This window comes from Megascapheus bottae, chromosome 13 (genome assembly GCF_031878675.1).
Source record: "Megascapheus bottae isolate mThoBot1 chromosome 13, mThoBot2.hap1, whole genome shotgun sequence".
NCBI classification, from domain to species: domain Eukaryota; kingdom Metazoa; phylum Chordata; class Mammalia; order Rodentia; family Geomyidae; genus Megascapheus; species Megascapheus bottae.
Genome location: NC_143521.1, coordinates 22,115,113 through 22,132,200, shown reverse-complemented (window position 1 = coordinate 22,132,200; position 17,088 = coordinate 22,115,113). Strand labels below are relative to the sequence as shown.

Sequence of the window (17,088 nt, the reverse complement as noted above, 5' to 3'; positions counted from 1 at the left end):
ACTTTCCAGATAAAATTTTCCACGCACACAAATTCTGTTTCTCAACCTAGTCATTTTTATTACTTCTTCTTACTATTACCACAAAATCCTGAGCTTTATTAACTTTTATTTTCAGGTTAATTTTCAAGCATGTTAACCTTTCTTCTCATTTCTACTTAATTTTTGGTTATTTTTTGACAAATGTCTACCCTTTTAGATCTCAACATTTTCTTCATCTCATACAGTATTTTTTTCCTTAATATGCACATTACCTCAATTTTGTATACCTTAATTTCTCCAAATTTTATATAAATTTTCTCTCTCCTACTCAAGGTTATAATCTCTTCACAGAATTTCTTAATGGGTAAAACTTCCTGTCAATATATTACTTTTAGCATCCTAACATTAACAAGTTATTAACGATGTGAAAAAAGACTATGCAAAATGTACACATTATAGTCATTCATTCCACTTTTTTCACGATTTATGGAACATAAAGTGATATGTTTGGCATTGAAGATACACTGATGAAAAAAAATGGTCTTTAGGTAAATGATTTAGTGAGGAAACAAATATTAAATAAATATACACATCAGTAAAGTAGGTGTCATTAAGGAAAAATTATTGAAAAAAAATTACAGGACTTAAACATGGAAAACCTAAGCTGGAGCAGGTAGATAGAACAGAGTTAGGAATTTTGGAGAACAAGAATACCCCTTCTTAAGGCTGGTGAGTATTTGAGAAGCCTTGAGGTAAAATGTGAAAGCCTTGTAAGAACCCAAATAAGGTAAATGTAGCTGGCTATAACAATAGAAACCAGATTGTAAGATTGTAAGAGAGTGGTGGACAGGCAAGCACTGAATGAAAACCATTTAGGCTCATTTTTTGAAATCATATATGAGTTTGAGGGGTACAACTGGAATATAAATAGTGAGAAAATTTGGTAATATTTCAATTAATTGGCATGAAAAATGAAAGTAAAAATAAAAGGTATTTTATAAACCTAAATTTCAAAAACATACCTGTCTACATATCTCCTGGCTTCCACATTATCTAATGCTGTAATAATTATATCTTGTTTAGAATAAAACTCATCATTGTAAATGATCTCAGTGGCCGGACATACTTTGTTCAGGTGTGCATCTATCTTTAATTGAGGATTTATTTTCAGAGTTGCATCAGCAGCAGTATAGCTTTTAGGTTTCTAAATAAATAACAAATACAAACAGAAGAAAAAATGTTAAACAAAAAAGATGAAATATGATTGAACTCACACATCCTTATCACTTGGAATATATAAACATGAGTGAAAGGAAAATGAGGCTTTTTTGGATGGAAATTACAATCATTGTAAGTCTGTATTTTATCACTGTAGCTGTATCTAATAATGCATGTAAGTCCAAAAATTCATCTATTATGAATAAAAACAAAAATCATCTATTTCATAGCTAAGTGCCTCAGAATTCTCACAATATCATCAGAAATTGTTCTGTTTTGTAAAAAAGAATATAAACATAGTTCAGTCTTCTTCTAAAGGTTTTTTAATTATTAAATCTTTGGAGTCATTTTAAGCATTATCGAAGTTCATTTGTAAGTATTGCTACTGACCCTAAATTTTTCTATAACACTTTGAGTTCATGTAACTAATTTTAATAGTATTTCTGTTCTTTTCACACTCTTAAGCTGATATGTTTCACATCTATTATTAATAGTATAGAAAGAAATCATAAACTTCATTAAAACTCAGAAAAATAAAAAATAGGTCTTTTTGATTGTTTTATAGATAAAATCTAAGCTAATGATTATTGTCATACATTTGAGCTCTGGAGAGGAGATTTTGGTACTTGATATTTGGATAAGCTAGGCAATTATACTAGCTATATTCCCTGCTTTACAGTGATTTTCTGTGATCTGACATTCTTAAGCTTAATTTAGTTTACTACCAATGACCTACTGAATAATAAAAGGAAAAATTCCTAAAACTGAATCTGTTTGACTAAACTGCTTTTCTTTCCTAGCTTAAATATTTGAAAACAAGTATTACTTTTTAATAAAAGGATGTTGGAAAGTTAAAGTACAGATGGACGAAGTGGCTCACACCTGTAATCCTAGTGACTCAGGAGGCTGAGACCTGAGGATCAAGGTTCAAAACCAGCCCAATCACAAAAGGACCAGAGATTCTTATCTCTAATTAACCTCTAGAAAATGGGAAGTGGGGCTTGGCTCAAAGGTAGGGTGGTAGCCTTGAGCTGAAGAGCTTAGGACAGTGTCCAGACCCAGGGGTAAGGTGGTAGCCCTGAACTGAAGAGCTCAGGGACAGCACCCAGGCTGAGTTCAAGCCCCATGACCCACAAAAAAAAAAGTTAAAGTATATTAAAAATACAAAAAAAATGAATTGCTAAACTTTGTTGTTTTTTTATAACAAGGACACAAAAACATATTTCCAAATTTGTAATAGGAATATCAGAAATTGTTTCAGTATATTTACTTTCTGGAATCAAGCATGGAGATTTAATCTGGTGATCAAAAATAAAAATGCTATATGAGATAACCAAGGGACAGCAAAAGAGATGAGATATAACATAGAGATATCTCATATTGTTACAGTATTTCACTTTGTTATCTGATATACTGGATATATTTGTGTTTGGTTATTTGAAATTGGATAAGGGGGGAAAACAAGATGAGTGGTGGGGGTGGGGGGGAAGGAAATGGGTATCAATGTATGTGCATTAATGCACCTTCTATTTGGCAAATATAATGTAATCCTTCTATTTATTACAATAAAAAATAGAGGAAAAAATAAAATAAAAAATACTGCTTGTGTTTCAAATATTAATGTAAAATTAATGTAAGGCAATTTTTTTCTGCCAGTCCCGGGCTTGAGCTTAGGGCCTGAGCACTGTCCTTGGACTTTCTCAAGGATAGAGCTCTACTACTTGAGCCTCAGCACCACTTCCGGCTTTTTTCTGTGTATGTGGTACCGGGCAATTGAACCCAGGTCTTCGTGAATGCTAGGCAAGCACTCTAACACTAGGCCAAACTCCCGGCCCCTGTAAGGCAATTTTTAAACTCTTTCTTTTGACCTTCCAATGACTTGATAATTGAAGAGACTGTAAAAAAGAAACCAAACTTTTTCAAGCCTAATTTTCCATTTATAAAAAGAAAACTGCTTTTTGTACAATGCACTGATAATTTAAATATTTTAATAGTAGACTCATACCTGTATATGATGAGGACGAAATAGGAACTGTCTATTTAAGTTGGATTTTTCTATCAAGTCAGGGTCTGTAACTGTAACCTAATGCCAAGAGGAAAACATAACAGATAACTTATTTTGTGTTTCTCAGTATGACTAAAACAATCACCACAAATGTTCTAAGTTACTTTAAAGGTTATAGAAAGTCAAAATTAGTAGGTTATTATGATCTTCTAGTGACAGAGTGTACTCTGGTCAACTTTTCACAGAGCTAGTATTTTCCTTAGGGTACTACCAACAAGACAGACATCAGGGCTGCTTCTTATCCTTGTATAAATCTCAACAGACCCCCTCAAATCTCTTAACACTAGATAGGAATGAATACAGTCATTCCTGTTAATTTCCACCAGGGAAGCCAAATGTGCTGGTCAGGTAAACTGCAGAAACTAAAATTCAGACACAAATGGCCCCAAATAGCAAAGTTACAACTGAAGTCTTTTAATTCCAATTATGGGACATTTTAATATCAAGTTTGGCCATAAATTATTCCTTTTAATCTTTTGTTAACATTCCAATATTTGGTTGTCTCTTTAGTGCAGTAGGCAGAACTCATGCTGAGAGAGAAGTTAAGAATTCTGTGCCTCAAGCAGAAAAGGCAGAAACTATGAGCACTAATCCTCTGAGAATCCTTTTCTCAGTGCTCATTGGGAAATCCCCTTTTCATTTGGCCCCTTCGGATAAGATGTAGTCAATAATCTAACTTCATTTTGTGGGGCAAAAGTACTACCATTCAAAAAGGTAAGCCAGCACCTTATTGGCCCTCTGCTAAAGACAAACTAGGATCAAGAAGGAATGGGATCTTAATTTGCAATGGACGCTGGCTATCAAAGATTAAATTTACACTCCAGAGCCATGCTTTCAGCACCAATACTCTGTATCAAAAAAGGCCAACCACAGAAATATATGCAACTCTTGAAAATTTGTATCTTACCATTCCCTTTTCTTTGCTGGTACCAACACCAAGTAATGCAAGATTTTTTAACATTTCACAGCCTATGGCTCCACATCCTACCTAAAGGGGAGATAATTGAGTGATATAAATATCAGATTTCATAAAACTAGAATGTCTACTTAAAAAAGAACAATTTCATTCTAACTTTCTCTGAATACTAAGTTACAAAACAAGTGCATATTTTAAAAGTTTACTTTTATCTTATACCTTATACATCTCTTAACTAAAGAAGAAACTATACACCACATAAGGAAAACCTAATACTTCCAATTCCTATAAAAACATATCTAGAGATTTGAAACAAAAGTCAAACAGAGATAATTTTTTACATAAGACAAAGCACTCATGCTCATCCTTGTAATTCTAGCTACATAGGAGGCTGAGATAAGGATAAGATAAGGCTTAAAGCTAGCCAGGGAAGGAAAGTCCATGACTCTTATCTCCATTTAACAGGAAAGCCAAAGCTGAAGCTATGTCTCAAGTGGTAGAGTGCTATCCTTGAGCAAAAGATGCTCAGAAACACAGCTCAATTCCTGAGCTCAAATACTAGGATTGGCACAAAATAAACAAACATAAATATATGAAATAGAAATAAACAAAACATTAGTATGACATTTTAAAGAAAGATGTTTTGTAATTTTACACATTTCTAATGTACAAAACTATCTTAAGAGAGACTTTCCCACTCTTTGGAGTAAAAAGATAATCAAAACTTGGTAAGAGTAGACATAACATGTATATAAAAGCAATAACTTTTGACCTTCAAAACATTACTTAAAAAAATGGTTAGTAAAAACCAGCCATAGTTTTATGGCTGATTAAAAACAATAAAAGCTTTATGCTACTGAAGTTTTCCTATCATGTCCTAACATATTAAGATATATATTAAGAATATAACTATGTGTTCTTCATTTACAGAAGAAAGAATACTTCTAGAAACTCATTTAATGTTCAAACTTTTATAACATACTCTAATTTAAAATGTTTGTTTGCTTGCTTGCTTGCCGGCTTCCTTCCTTCTTTCCTTCCTCCCTCTCTCCCTTTTCTCTCTCTGTCTCTCTTTTTTTTATCTGTGCCTTATCCTGGGCTTGAAACCAGGGCCTAGGTGCAGTTCCTGAGTTTCTTTGCTCAAGGCTAGCTCTACCACTTGAACCATAGCTTTACTTCTGGCTTTTTGGTGATTAAGTGGAGATAAGAGTTCCATGGATTTCCCTTCTGGCTTTGAACCACAATCCTCGTATCTCAGTCTTCAGATTTAAAGGCATGAACAACTAGTTCCAAGGATTCTTTAGGCCATGAGTTGGCCAATTTTTTACGTGAAGGACCAGATAAGATAGCAAACATTCTCAGTTTTGCAGACTATTTTTGTCTCACAACTATTCTCTTAAATTCAAATTTACTTCAGAAAATTAGCATACTATTATACAGCAGCAGTTTGAATGTACTACTTATTATCATTAGTAGTCACACTTACTAAAAAGATATTCAACTTTTGTAGTTTCTGACACAAAGTATCTCCAATGCAGGCTCTCAAAGCATCATACCTATCTCCTCTAGAAAAACAGTAAGGCAAAATTAACATTAGTTTCATTATCGTAATATAAATTTAAAATACACATTATTCCCTCACTTGACTCTGAAGAAATTACTTTTCCCTTTGACATATGAAGTTAAAATGACAAATGATGATGACTTAAGTTTATGGCAGGCCCCATTTGCCCAAAGTGAAATGGTCAAGATCCCTTGTATGTATCTGAAACTTCAGATGATCTTAATTCTGATGTAAACTATAAATTTTATCCTCGGCATATGCATATATATACACACACAAAATCTTGGTGCCATTTCATCATAACAAAGTACTAGTTACTAGACACTGTGGCAATAGCTTTTATAGGCTTTGAGTTACAATAGAAAAATTGGCATGAATTTCTTTTTCCTTCTTCCTCATTAAATAAATGAAAATTTCAGGATTTTTTCTTTTATTAGTTTTAGTTCTGATTCAGCTTTGTTTTTAAAGTCCTGCTATGTTTCTTTGGGCTGCTCTTGAATTCCCAAGTGAAGGAAATCTTCCTTCAGTCTCACCTTGCTGGGACTACAGATGTGTGCTACCATACCAAGCTTGATTTCTTCTTACCATACTCTTAGTATATTTCCTTTCCTTTCCTTAGACTGGTAAGTTTGTACTTCTTCATTTAAAGAGAGTTTTACTTTTTTCTTTTTGGAATATTAGAATGTTCAAAGTTCTTATTACTCTTGCATTTTTTGATTACTACCTGAACATGAGTAACTGTGATAGTTGAAGAGCTATTGTGATAGTTGATGCGGTAAGAGGAAGGGCCTACAACTGACTGAGAGATAATAGGCATAGACGGAATGTTTCATGTGCCAGGAAAGAGAATTTGAGATTTCATAAAGCTATTCAGAATTTCAGGTAACTTGAAATTTATAAATTATTCCTGCAATTTTGTAAGTGAATAAAATCTCAAAGTAAAACTTCAGCGGAGAGATTAATCTATCTAGGAAAAAGCTTTTTTTCTAAGACAGAGACCTTTAGAAAGCTCTTAGGGGGACAGGTTTTAAGAGTTATTAATCCACTAAAACTAATGACAGAAATCTGGGTTATATGTACTTAGGAAGAATGAAGTCCGTAAATCTTTTTTTTTTTGCCAGTCCTGGGGCTTGAACTCAGGGTCTGAATACTGTCCTTGGGTTTTCTCAAGGCTAGAGCTGTACCACTTGAGCCACAGAACCACTTGTGGCTTTTTTCTGTGTATGCGATACCTAGGAATGGAACCTGGGTCTTCGTGCATGCTAGGCAAGCACTCTACCACTAGGCCAACTCCCAGCCCAAGTCTGTAAGTCTTTATCTGATTTGAAGTGATTTCTTACCCAAAAAGGCAAGAATGACCAAAATAAAGATTCCAGATAGCACTTTTTTTTTTTTTTGCCAGTTCTGGGGCTTGAACTCCTGGCCTGGGCACTATTCCTGAGTTTCTTTTGCTCAAGGCTAGCACCCTGCCACTTAAGCCACAGTGCCACTTCCAGCTTTTTATTTATCGAACCCAGGGCTTCATGCAAGCACTCTACTACTAAGCTACCCCAGTCAGCACTTTTCTTTATGTAGTATCATTATGATATTTTAAATGCTAACCATTCTTAAGACATATGATTTAAAACTTTATATCCAGTATTAAAAAGCAAAATAAGGAAAAAGAACACTTAAATTAATGCTTAGACAAAAAACAATTGATATGTGCCTCTCATAAACACATTAGTAATAAGAGTACATTAGTAATAAGAGTAGCAATATTTCAGTATTACCGTGGGAGAAATTCTTCACGGTCAGGTTTGCCTAGGGATTCGACAATATCTGCTGCTTCAAGATATAACTTAAAGAGAAACGATTAAAAACACAATTTACTATATATTAAGTTTAAACCATTATAAAACTGTTATTCATAATAAAAATACTATCAAATTTGTGTAAGATAAAAATGAACTATATTTTCCAATATATTTTCTCTTGAACAATGACAAAACATGAATAAACTATGAAAATGTATGCTACTCAACATTAGAGGAGTGGCTCAAGTGGCATAGTGTCAGCCTGGAACAAAAAAGCCAAGCAAGAATGAAGAAAGGTTCTAAATTCAAGCCATAGCACCAGTACTAGTACACATACACATACATATACTTGTCAAGAGTTTGAGAGTTCCAAGAATTCTAAGCTAACAGTACTGGAGAACAACTAAATAAATGAAACAAAAATTCATGTGTTATGCATTACCCCTACAATACAGACATCTATATAGACAATTTTTGGTGATTTCCTAACACATGACATTGCTGGTTTCAAATACAGAGTTAAATTTTTGAATTTCAATTATAGAATTAAGTCACTCGTCTTTTTTACAGATCAAACATCTTACTATTGACTTTTACATAAACTGTTGAATATTAGAATATATATTCATTTTTTGAAGGGAGAACTCTATTTTAAATATAAAGAAATAGTAAAATATAGAACTAACCCACTGGCACAAAGGAGAAAATTTTCCTGTCACAGATTTTAATACTTCTTGGCTAGTAACACCTCCTACTGCTGCAGCAAGTGGGGGTAAAAATCCTTGGGCCGTCCAAGAGAGCCAATGCACAACATTAGCATTTATTTCAGGCTGAAACATAAACCATAGGAGATAAAAATTTTAACAGTATGTACTTCATACCCTTAAAATTTAAACACTGTAAGAAATATAGAACATACTCCATTCCTTATTAAATAAATATTAAATAGTCCTAAAAATATTTCAATCCCATGAATAAAAAGACATAATTCCAAATTAGTTTGAAGAGCAATTCCCTTTATCATTACCTGCCCAATTTTTTCTTTTTGACTGAATATATTAGTAGTCTAGGGCATCATTTACAGTGGAAATACCTATGATTCATAGTTTTTGTTAATGCATAGCTGTGATGCCAGTCATATTTACAAATAACCAGAATGATTAAATCACATATTAATGAAACTATGGCAAGAACTTCATCCTTGATAAATGAACACATACATACATTCACATAGACAGACAGACATACACATACGAATCCAGGAAAGAAAAAAAAGGTTCTGTTGGGGAAGGCAAGGGTGAACAGAAGAGCATGAATGAAAAGAAATACGGTCTTTGGTTGAAGTATTTTATTTGGATATATAAAAACAAGAGCTGAGAACTGGTGGCTTAAGCTTGTAATCCTAGCTACTCAGATATAACTAAGACCTTAGGATCAAGTTTTGAAGACTGCTCAGGCAAGAAAAGTTTGTGAGAGTGCTAGCTTCAATTAAATACAAAAATGACAGAAAGGTAGAGTGCTAGGTTGAACTTAAAGGCTAAAGGACAGTGTACAGTCCTGAGTTCAAGCTCCAATGCCAGTACTCATAAAACAACAAGGGAAACAGAGTATGGCCTAAATCAATGTCTTCACCTACACTCTATACAGTATGAAAAAAATGAACTTACAAAATTGCTGAATTGAAAAATTTCCAGAAGAATATAAGAAGAGGTTTGTGGCCTTATGTAAAAATAAAAAACAAGCTCATTAGGAGCTGGTGGTGATGTGGCTCATTCATGGGTGTTTACCTAACATGCTTAATGCCCTAGGCTTGATTCCCAGTAGAGTTCAAAGATAAATAAAATTTTCATCTCTTTTGTTGTCTCTTGGTTATTCTCGTATTGTTACAGTATCTTACCTTGTTATGTGGTATACTATATGTATATTATTTGAAACAGGAAAGGGAAGGGGGGAAAATAAGATGGGGGGGAGGGAATGGGGACAAAAACATGAGAAGGGGTATCAATGTATGTGAAGCAATGTACTTTCTATCTGGCGAATATAACTGTAACCCTTCTATTAATTACAATAAAAAAATTTAAGACAAAATGGGCACAAACCACAGGAATAAACTTAAGATTTAAGTGAGATAAATGTAAGATTTAAAAAACATGTAGCCTATAAAAATCATATACAAAACTAACATGAAGTATATATCAAAGCTGCAAATATGAAACTTAGTTGACACTGGTATCCTAACATGTATGTTAGACCTGAATGTATATGTATGAGAGATACATGCTGAAAACCTGATGACTTTAGTAACTTTTAGTGGGTTAATAATCAGGTAAATAAGACAAGAATTTTGTCTTGTCTTTATGTCTTTGAGAGTATAAGGGAGGCACAGAAATGGAAGGACAAAGAGTAAACAAATGCAGTAATGGTACTCATTGGACGCTATGTTGAAATGAATTATATATATACAACTTTTGGGTGGGATGGGATGGAAAAAATGGGAGAGAGCAAGGAAAGGAGTGGCACTAACCAAAAGGAAATGTACTCTTTATCTGCCTTATGTAATTGTCAGCTCTCCAATTTTAGTATTTTAAAACAAAACAAAACAAAAAGAGATGAAGTAATCTGGAAGCCAATGATAAAGAAAATACCAACAGCAGCAGTGGCAAGTAGTAACTATTACCTATCCTAGAATACTATAAGTACTTTACAAAATCAAATTCTTTTTTTTTTTTTTTTTTTTTTTGCCAGTCCTGGGCCATGAACTCAGGGCCTGAGCACTGTCCTTGGACTTTCTCAAGGTTAGATCTCTACCACTTGAGCCACAGCACCACTTCTGGTTTTTTTCTGTGTATGTGGTACCAAGGAATTGAACCCGGGTCCTCGTGCATGCTAGGCAAGCACTCTACCACTAGGCCAAAGTCCTGGCCCCCAAAAATCAAATTCTTTAATGTTCACAATAACCACAAGAGGTAGACTAACTTCATTTTTAAACTATAGCAGAACAAAGTGAAAACATATAGCTTTACAGAATCAACTGTTGAAAAGATGGGAATTAAAAGATAGGAAAATACTGACATTAGAATATCTCTTTTACAAATTAATATTTAATACAGCTACAACTATTTACCTTCTCTTCCATGGTTTCACTTATAGATGTTGCTAGTTTTAACAGTTCTTCCAAATCTTGCTGACAACTACAATTAAAAAGAAACCACCTCAAATATATGTGTATATGAGTCACAATGTCACAATAAAAAGTAAAATATAAGACACACATATACAACACACAATCATGCCAACAGATAACACCAAGTGGTTCTTTCATTGACTGATATGTAAATACATACATTAAAAGCATAATCTTATATCTAAACAAAATTTATTTTTTATTTTGCAAGTCCTGGGGCTTGAACTCCGGGCCTGAGCACTGTTTTTGGGCTTTCTCAAGGCTAGAGTTCTACCACTTGAGCCACAGCACCACTTCCAGCCTTTTCTATGTATGTGGTACTGAGGAATCAAATCAGGATCTTTGTGTATCCTAGGCAAGCACTATGCCAAACTCCTGGCCCCAACATTTACTTTTAAATACACAAGGTAAGAACTGCTCTGTAATAGTATTTGACAGGATGGAAAAAAATTATCATGAATAGTCTAGTAATTCTCAGTTTTTTTTTAATGTAAGAAGTTGTAGCTTTGAAAGGCTTCAAAATAAGAAAATTCATATTTACTGTGACTTCATTCTTATAAACTTATCTTTTCACTTTCTCCAAAACTACAAAATAAAACCTTAGAAAGTCTTAATGAAATTTTTTATAATTTTTCATATTTACTGGTATTGCAATAAGTGCTGCAGGTTGTTTTCCTCACTTCTAAATCTGTAATTCCTAAAATACTGTTTTAATGAAAAGGAAAACAGATATTTTGAAACAAAAAGCATTACCCAATACTTGGCTTGCGATTGTAGTTCTCCTGAAATTGGTCCAAAGCAAGCAAGGCTGTGTGAATCTGCAAAGGTGCCTATATAAGAACATGAAGGATTGGTCAATACTTATTGTGTGCGTAACATAATATGATACACATTGTGCTAAATGCTTTTTTCAACATTACTTAACACTGACAAACAACTGAGTGCTGCATGATTATCACTAAACATCACTTTACTTCGAAGTCATGCATGTATTTTTAAGAGACAGTCCTAAATCCCAACTATTAAGTGGTACCAGTAGTGTTTACTAGGTTATTCATATGAAATGAAGAGCAGCATCAATTAAACAATAGTAACAAAGTGTTTATACGTGAAAGGATTCCTTTCTAATCACAATTACTGCTACAAAATGATGTCAAGTGATTTAAAAGCACACAATATAGTATTTTTTTCTTTAGTAATATCCGTAAATATTTTCCTTAAGAAAAATATTTAGTAAAAGCAGTGTTACTGAAATTAATTTTTAATTAAGAAAGCTAGCAAGTCATTACAAAATATTTTTCTCTATAATCCTGGCTATTTGATGAGGAGGATCATAGATGTAAGTCCCTGGAACTGGGCTAGTCTTGAAATTTTTTTTTTTTCCCAAGAAACAAATTCCTGTTTTTAACACCCTGAGAGTCAATTTTAGATAGCTGAATGCAGTTAATTAAGAACACCTAACAGCAATAGATACATAGTTACATCATAATTACATCTATAACTCTAACCAACTTGTATTCCATTCTTCTACCTCTTTCAAATCTGTAAAATATTTACCTCAGGCTTGCCAAAATCTGCAATAAGGTACTTTGGATGTTTAATCTGTCTCTCCAATCGTTCCTAATAAGAAAAAAAATTATTACTTCACAACTAGTTATTACTTGACAAATAAACAAGTCAATATAGTTAAAACAACTGATCTTTCCCAAATGCTTAAAATAAACAAGGTTGGGCTTGTTTTAATTTTGTTTTAGTGACAAAATATATCACTAATAAACAACTGTTTACACATTCAGCTATTTTTGACAAGAACATGTGAAAACATCTCTACATTCCATTTATTTCCAGGTACAAATAATTAAGCCTGCAATACTCATAAGTTAAAATATTCTGTAGGTGTGTACACAGAACACAAAGGAAAAACCAAGAGAAGCCAGTGAAATAACACCAAAACACAGTCTGAAATACTAAAAAAAATAAGCAATCCAATCCAAGTAAAAACTGGTAACAGGATAAATAAAAAAAGGATCTGTTCTGATCTTCTGTTCTATTTTATGACTTCAAGTTTGGTATGATCCATGGTTTAGAGAGGATGGCAGTGCCAACCATTCTGGAGGAAAAATAAACCAAACAACCTGTTACACAGGTTTCACTGAGAAATAGTTTAAGCAACATAAAATTCCTTAGTCTCAGGACAGTAATTTTTCCCCCTTGCAGGAGGAGTTTCTGTGAATTACATCTTACACATATACATTATTTTCTGAAATTTAAAATTCAAAATCTGGATTAAAACTAAAGGATATAAATGTCCCCATGGCTTAAAACAAATAAGATGAACCTTGATAAATCTTTTGAAAATATATTTATTTCTTGTCTTAGGAAGTACATAGTAAGTATGAAATAGTTATATTTCCTTTTGAAGTATACTCATATCTTAATTATATGTATGTGATATTCTGTGTTTTGTTTCAGAGCAGTGGGAATTAAAAAAGAACATTTTTTAAAAATTATTTTTGTCGGTTGTGGGGCTTGAACTCTGGGCCTGGGCGCTGTCTGAGTTCTTCAGCTCAAAGTTACCGCTGGAGTACCATATTGAGCCACAGTGCCACTTCCAAGGGCTTTGTCTATACAGTTAAGCAAGCATCGGCTAGTGAGCTATCTACCTCACCTGTAAATTGTATTTTCCTAAGAATCAGTTTATTTAGTACCAATTTCCTTAAAATGGGTATAAATTAAAAAAATAAATCTGTTTAGCCTTTATGTTAATTGTTGAACATAATTCCTTTCTCCTAGGTTATTCTTAGGTTATTTTCCCATTAAATATTTTTTTGTTTTTAAAATTTACTGTTTATTTTGAAGGTGACAGAGAAGGATTACAGTTACATAACCGTTAAGTATTTTTAATTTTAATTCTTTTTATTTTTGCCTGTCCTGGGGCTTGAACTCAAGGCCTGAGCACTGTCCTTGGGCTTTCTGAAGGCTAGAGCTCTACCACCTGAACCACAGCAAGCATCACTTCCAGCTTTTTTTCTACATATGTGGCACTGAGGAATCGAACTTGGGTCTTCATGCATGCTAGGCAAGCATTCTACCACTAGGCCAAACCCCTGGACCCCATTAAATATCTTTTTAAACAGAAAAAGTACTTACAAAGCAAAATGTTTTAGGAGTCTTAACTTGTACAGCTATACCTCCATGCAAATATGGTTCCAGGTGTGTTGTATCACCAACACTAAAAGAAAATGGTGATACCACTAGGAAAAAAAAAGAACATTATACAGAGATACACAGTTATTTAAATAAGAAGACAATGCCAATAAAGCTATTCTAATTTCAAAATAAAAAGATTTTAGTGTTGATATTTTAAAAGGTACGAAAGCTATGTTGCGGATTTTTTTTTCAATGTGAGCTTTAGGACTTAAGTAGGGAAGAAAATTCAGAGGAAAAAAGGGGGAAGCAGAGCCTACTACAAATTAAAATTAAAAGAGAAGTAGCATTTACTAAAAATGAAAATGAAAAGAGTAGTATTTACTGCAAATTTAAGTTAAAATAGTACTTATTAAAAATTAAAGCCCAAATAATACACCGACTCTAATTATATTAACTAATATAGTTATTACTTTAACTCATGAATAGATAAAAGGACTAGAGAATTAAAAAATACAGTTGATGGCTCAAGCCTATAATCCTAGCTACTCAGAACCTGAGATATGTGGATCATGGTTTGAAGCCAGCTTGGGCAGGGAAGTCCATGACAGAAAAAGCCAGAAGTGGTGCTGTAGCTCAAGTGGTAGAGTTAGCCTTAAATGAAAGGGCTCAGGGACAGTGCTCAGGTCCCAAGTTCAGGCACAAGGACTGGAAGCTCTCCTACCCCCCAAAAAAACAACAACATAAAGCCCAAACACCAAGAAACACAATAAAGGAAGGCAGCAATAAACAAACAAACAAACAAACAAATAAATGGTACCTGAAACTGAGCAAAAGTTTAGATCACTCAATGTGTCTTGGGGAAAGAAAATTATCTGGGGAATAAATTCCAAATGGATGACAGCCTTAAAGACCCAAATAATATGCCCCCAAATTTAATATAAAAATGTGAGAAAACATTTTTTTTTCTTGTGGGTCATGGGGCTTGAACTCGACCTGGATGCTGGCCTGGGTACTGTCCCTGAGCTCTTCAGTTCAAGGCTACCACTAAATCCCTCGGCCTGGGCATTGTCCTTGAGCTCTTCAGCTCAAGGCTACCACCCTACCCTTGAGCCAAGCCCCATGTCCCATTTTCTGAAAGTTGATGGAGATAAGAGTCTTAGGTCTTTTTGTGCCACTCTGTCTTTGAACCTTAATCCTCAGATCTCACCCTCCTGAGTAGCTACGATTACATGTGAGGCACGGGCGTGGTGAGAAAACAATTCTTTTAAAACCCGAAGAGCCTCTTTTAAAAACACTCAAAGGACATAAGAGATTGAAAAATTTGATTATATAAAACTAAAATGCAAAGCTAAAAGAAAAATGTCATATTAGGAATACTTATACTCAAGAAATCCTTTGAAAATATGCTGTATTCACTAAGAGTTTCTGGGACTGGTTAAGAATATAAGCATGTATTTAATAGGAAATATGGCACACATACAGAAAAACAAAAAGTCCTAAAATAAGACAGAATAAAACTATAAATAAAATATGCCCTGATAACATTCTCATTTATGCAAAAATGTTGCTATAAAAAGTGCTGCTTTGTAATAACTGATGTGAAAAACATGACCAATATATTTGCTTAATGAAAAGGTAAAGAGCACTAGTATTTATAATATACTACCTACTGCATGAAAATCAAGGAAATCATGAAAGGTTATATAATAAACTAAAACCAGGAAGAAACCTATGATGCGTAGGTAACAGAAAGTAGGTCCTAAATGCTAAGCATTTACTCTTTGTTGTTTCTGAAACATAATAGCAAATGACCTTAAAGAAGTACTAATAAATTTAAAGACAAAAGATTCATAAGCAACTGCTCTATTTTATTATCATTATTACTACATATTTTTGGGGGTTAGTGAGCTTTAAATTCAGGGATTCAAACTTGCTTGCTCAGCTGGCATTCTACCAATGGAGTCATGCCTCTAGCTTAGCCTTTCTCAAGTTACAGTAGAAGTAAGGGTCTTTCAAACTTTTCTGCTTGAGCTGCCTTTGAACTGTGACCTTGGGTCTCGGCTTCCTGAGCAGCTAAGATTACAGGTGTGAATCATTAGTGCTTAGCTCAAAAACTATACCTTAAAACCCCTTATCCTGCAAAGAATTTTTCAGCAAAAAAAATGTGCTTTAAAATTTTCATTATTTAATATTCAGTAATTTCCTCTTCTTTGGGCAGCTACAAGAATCTATCATAACTCATTAATATATGAACTTCCAAATTAGTCAATAAGAATCCCAACAAGTTTAGTCTTTTTAAAAATTATTTTCTTCTTTTTCTTTTCAGTCTTGGCTTGAACTCAGGGTCTGAGCACTGTCCTTGGGCTTTCTAAAGGCTAGTGCTCTATCACTTAAGCCACAGAACCACCTCTAGCTTTTTCTATGTATGTGGTATAGAGGAATCGAATCCAGATCTTTGTGCATGCTAGACATTCTACCACTTGGCCAAACTCCCAGCCCCTTTATTTACTTATCTTGTTAAAATGCTATTCTTGGGGTTGAACTCAGCTTCTATCCTTTAGCTATTTTTGTTGTTGCTGCGTTTAAGGCTAGACCTCTACTACTTGAAGCACAGCTCCACCTCAGGCTTTTATTTATTTATTTATATTTATTTATTTATTTGGTGGATAATTGGAGATTGAAGTGTCTGTGGATTATCCTGCCTGATCTGGCTTTGAACCTTGACCCTCCAATCTCAGCAGCTAAAATTACATGTGTGAGCTATTGGCACGGGTGAGTTTAGTCAATTTTAAGACATAGTTCCTTTACTATTATGATCTGAACTTGTATTTAAGATAGATGCAGTTAGTAAACAAAATTAATCATTTTGTTAGAAAAGGTACTTAAATATGAATCCAAAATTGTTTTTCTATAGTCTGCAAAAACATGTTTTTCAGTAATTTAAGAGTAACAAAAAGGCTGAGAGTATGGCTTAGTGGTAGAAAGTGCTTGCTTGCTTATCATGCATTATTCCTAGCATACTCTATACAAAAATGTCTTCAAGTCTTTATGCTATTAGATCTTACTTCCTGAACTGCCATACAATTGAGCTACATAAGTTGTCTAATAAAGTCTTAAAAGTCTTTTAAACATGGCTACAGGAAATGCAAACTAATGGTGTTATAAATTCATTAGTCCTAACATCAAATATGATACCCGTTAATCTTTCCTTTTTTT

The 17,088-nt window shown here is 33.6% G+C and overlaps 1 protein-coding gene across 1 annotated transcript in view; it reads right to left on the bottom strand.

The window, feature by feature from the left end:
- The window catches only part of Uba6 (ubiquitin like modifier activating enzyme 6), a 59,196-nt gene that overhangs the window by 26,589 nt on the left and 15,519 nt on the right, over nucleotides 1-17,088 (bottom strand). Inside the window, exons 10-19 of the mRNA XM_090343500.1 lie at nucleotides 13,873-13,976; nucleotides 12,280-12,342; nucleotides 11,476-11,552; nucleotides 10,663-10,729; nucleotides 8,225-8,368; nucleotides 7,515-7,582; nucleotides 5,665-5,743; nucleotides 4,170-4,250; nucleotides 3,203-3,280; nucleotides 1,002-1,183 (exon numbers count right to left, since the gene is read on the bottom strand). Of these exons, the coding sequence (XP_090199626.1) occupies nucleotides 1,002-1,183; nucleotides 3,203-3,280; nucleotides 4,170-4,250; nucleotides 5,665-5,743; nucleotides 7,515-7,582; nucleotides 8,225-8,368; nucleotides 10,663-10,729; nucleotides 11,476-11,552; nucleotides 12,280-12,342; nucleotides 13,873-13,976 (943 nt within the window). The remainder of the gene's footprint in view (nucleotides 1-1,001; nucleotides 1,184-3,202; nucleotides 3,281-4,169; nucleotides 4,251-5,664; nucleotides 5,744-7,514; nucleotides 7,583-8,224; nucleotides 8,369-10,662; nucleotides 10,730-11,475; nucleotides 11,553-12,279; nucleotides 12,343-13,872; nucleotides 13,977-17,088) is intronic.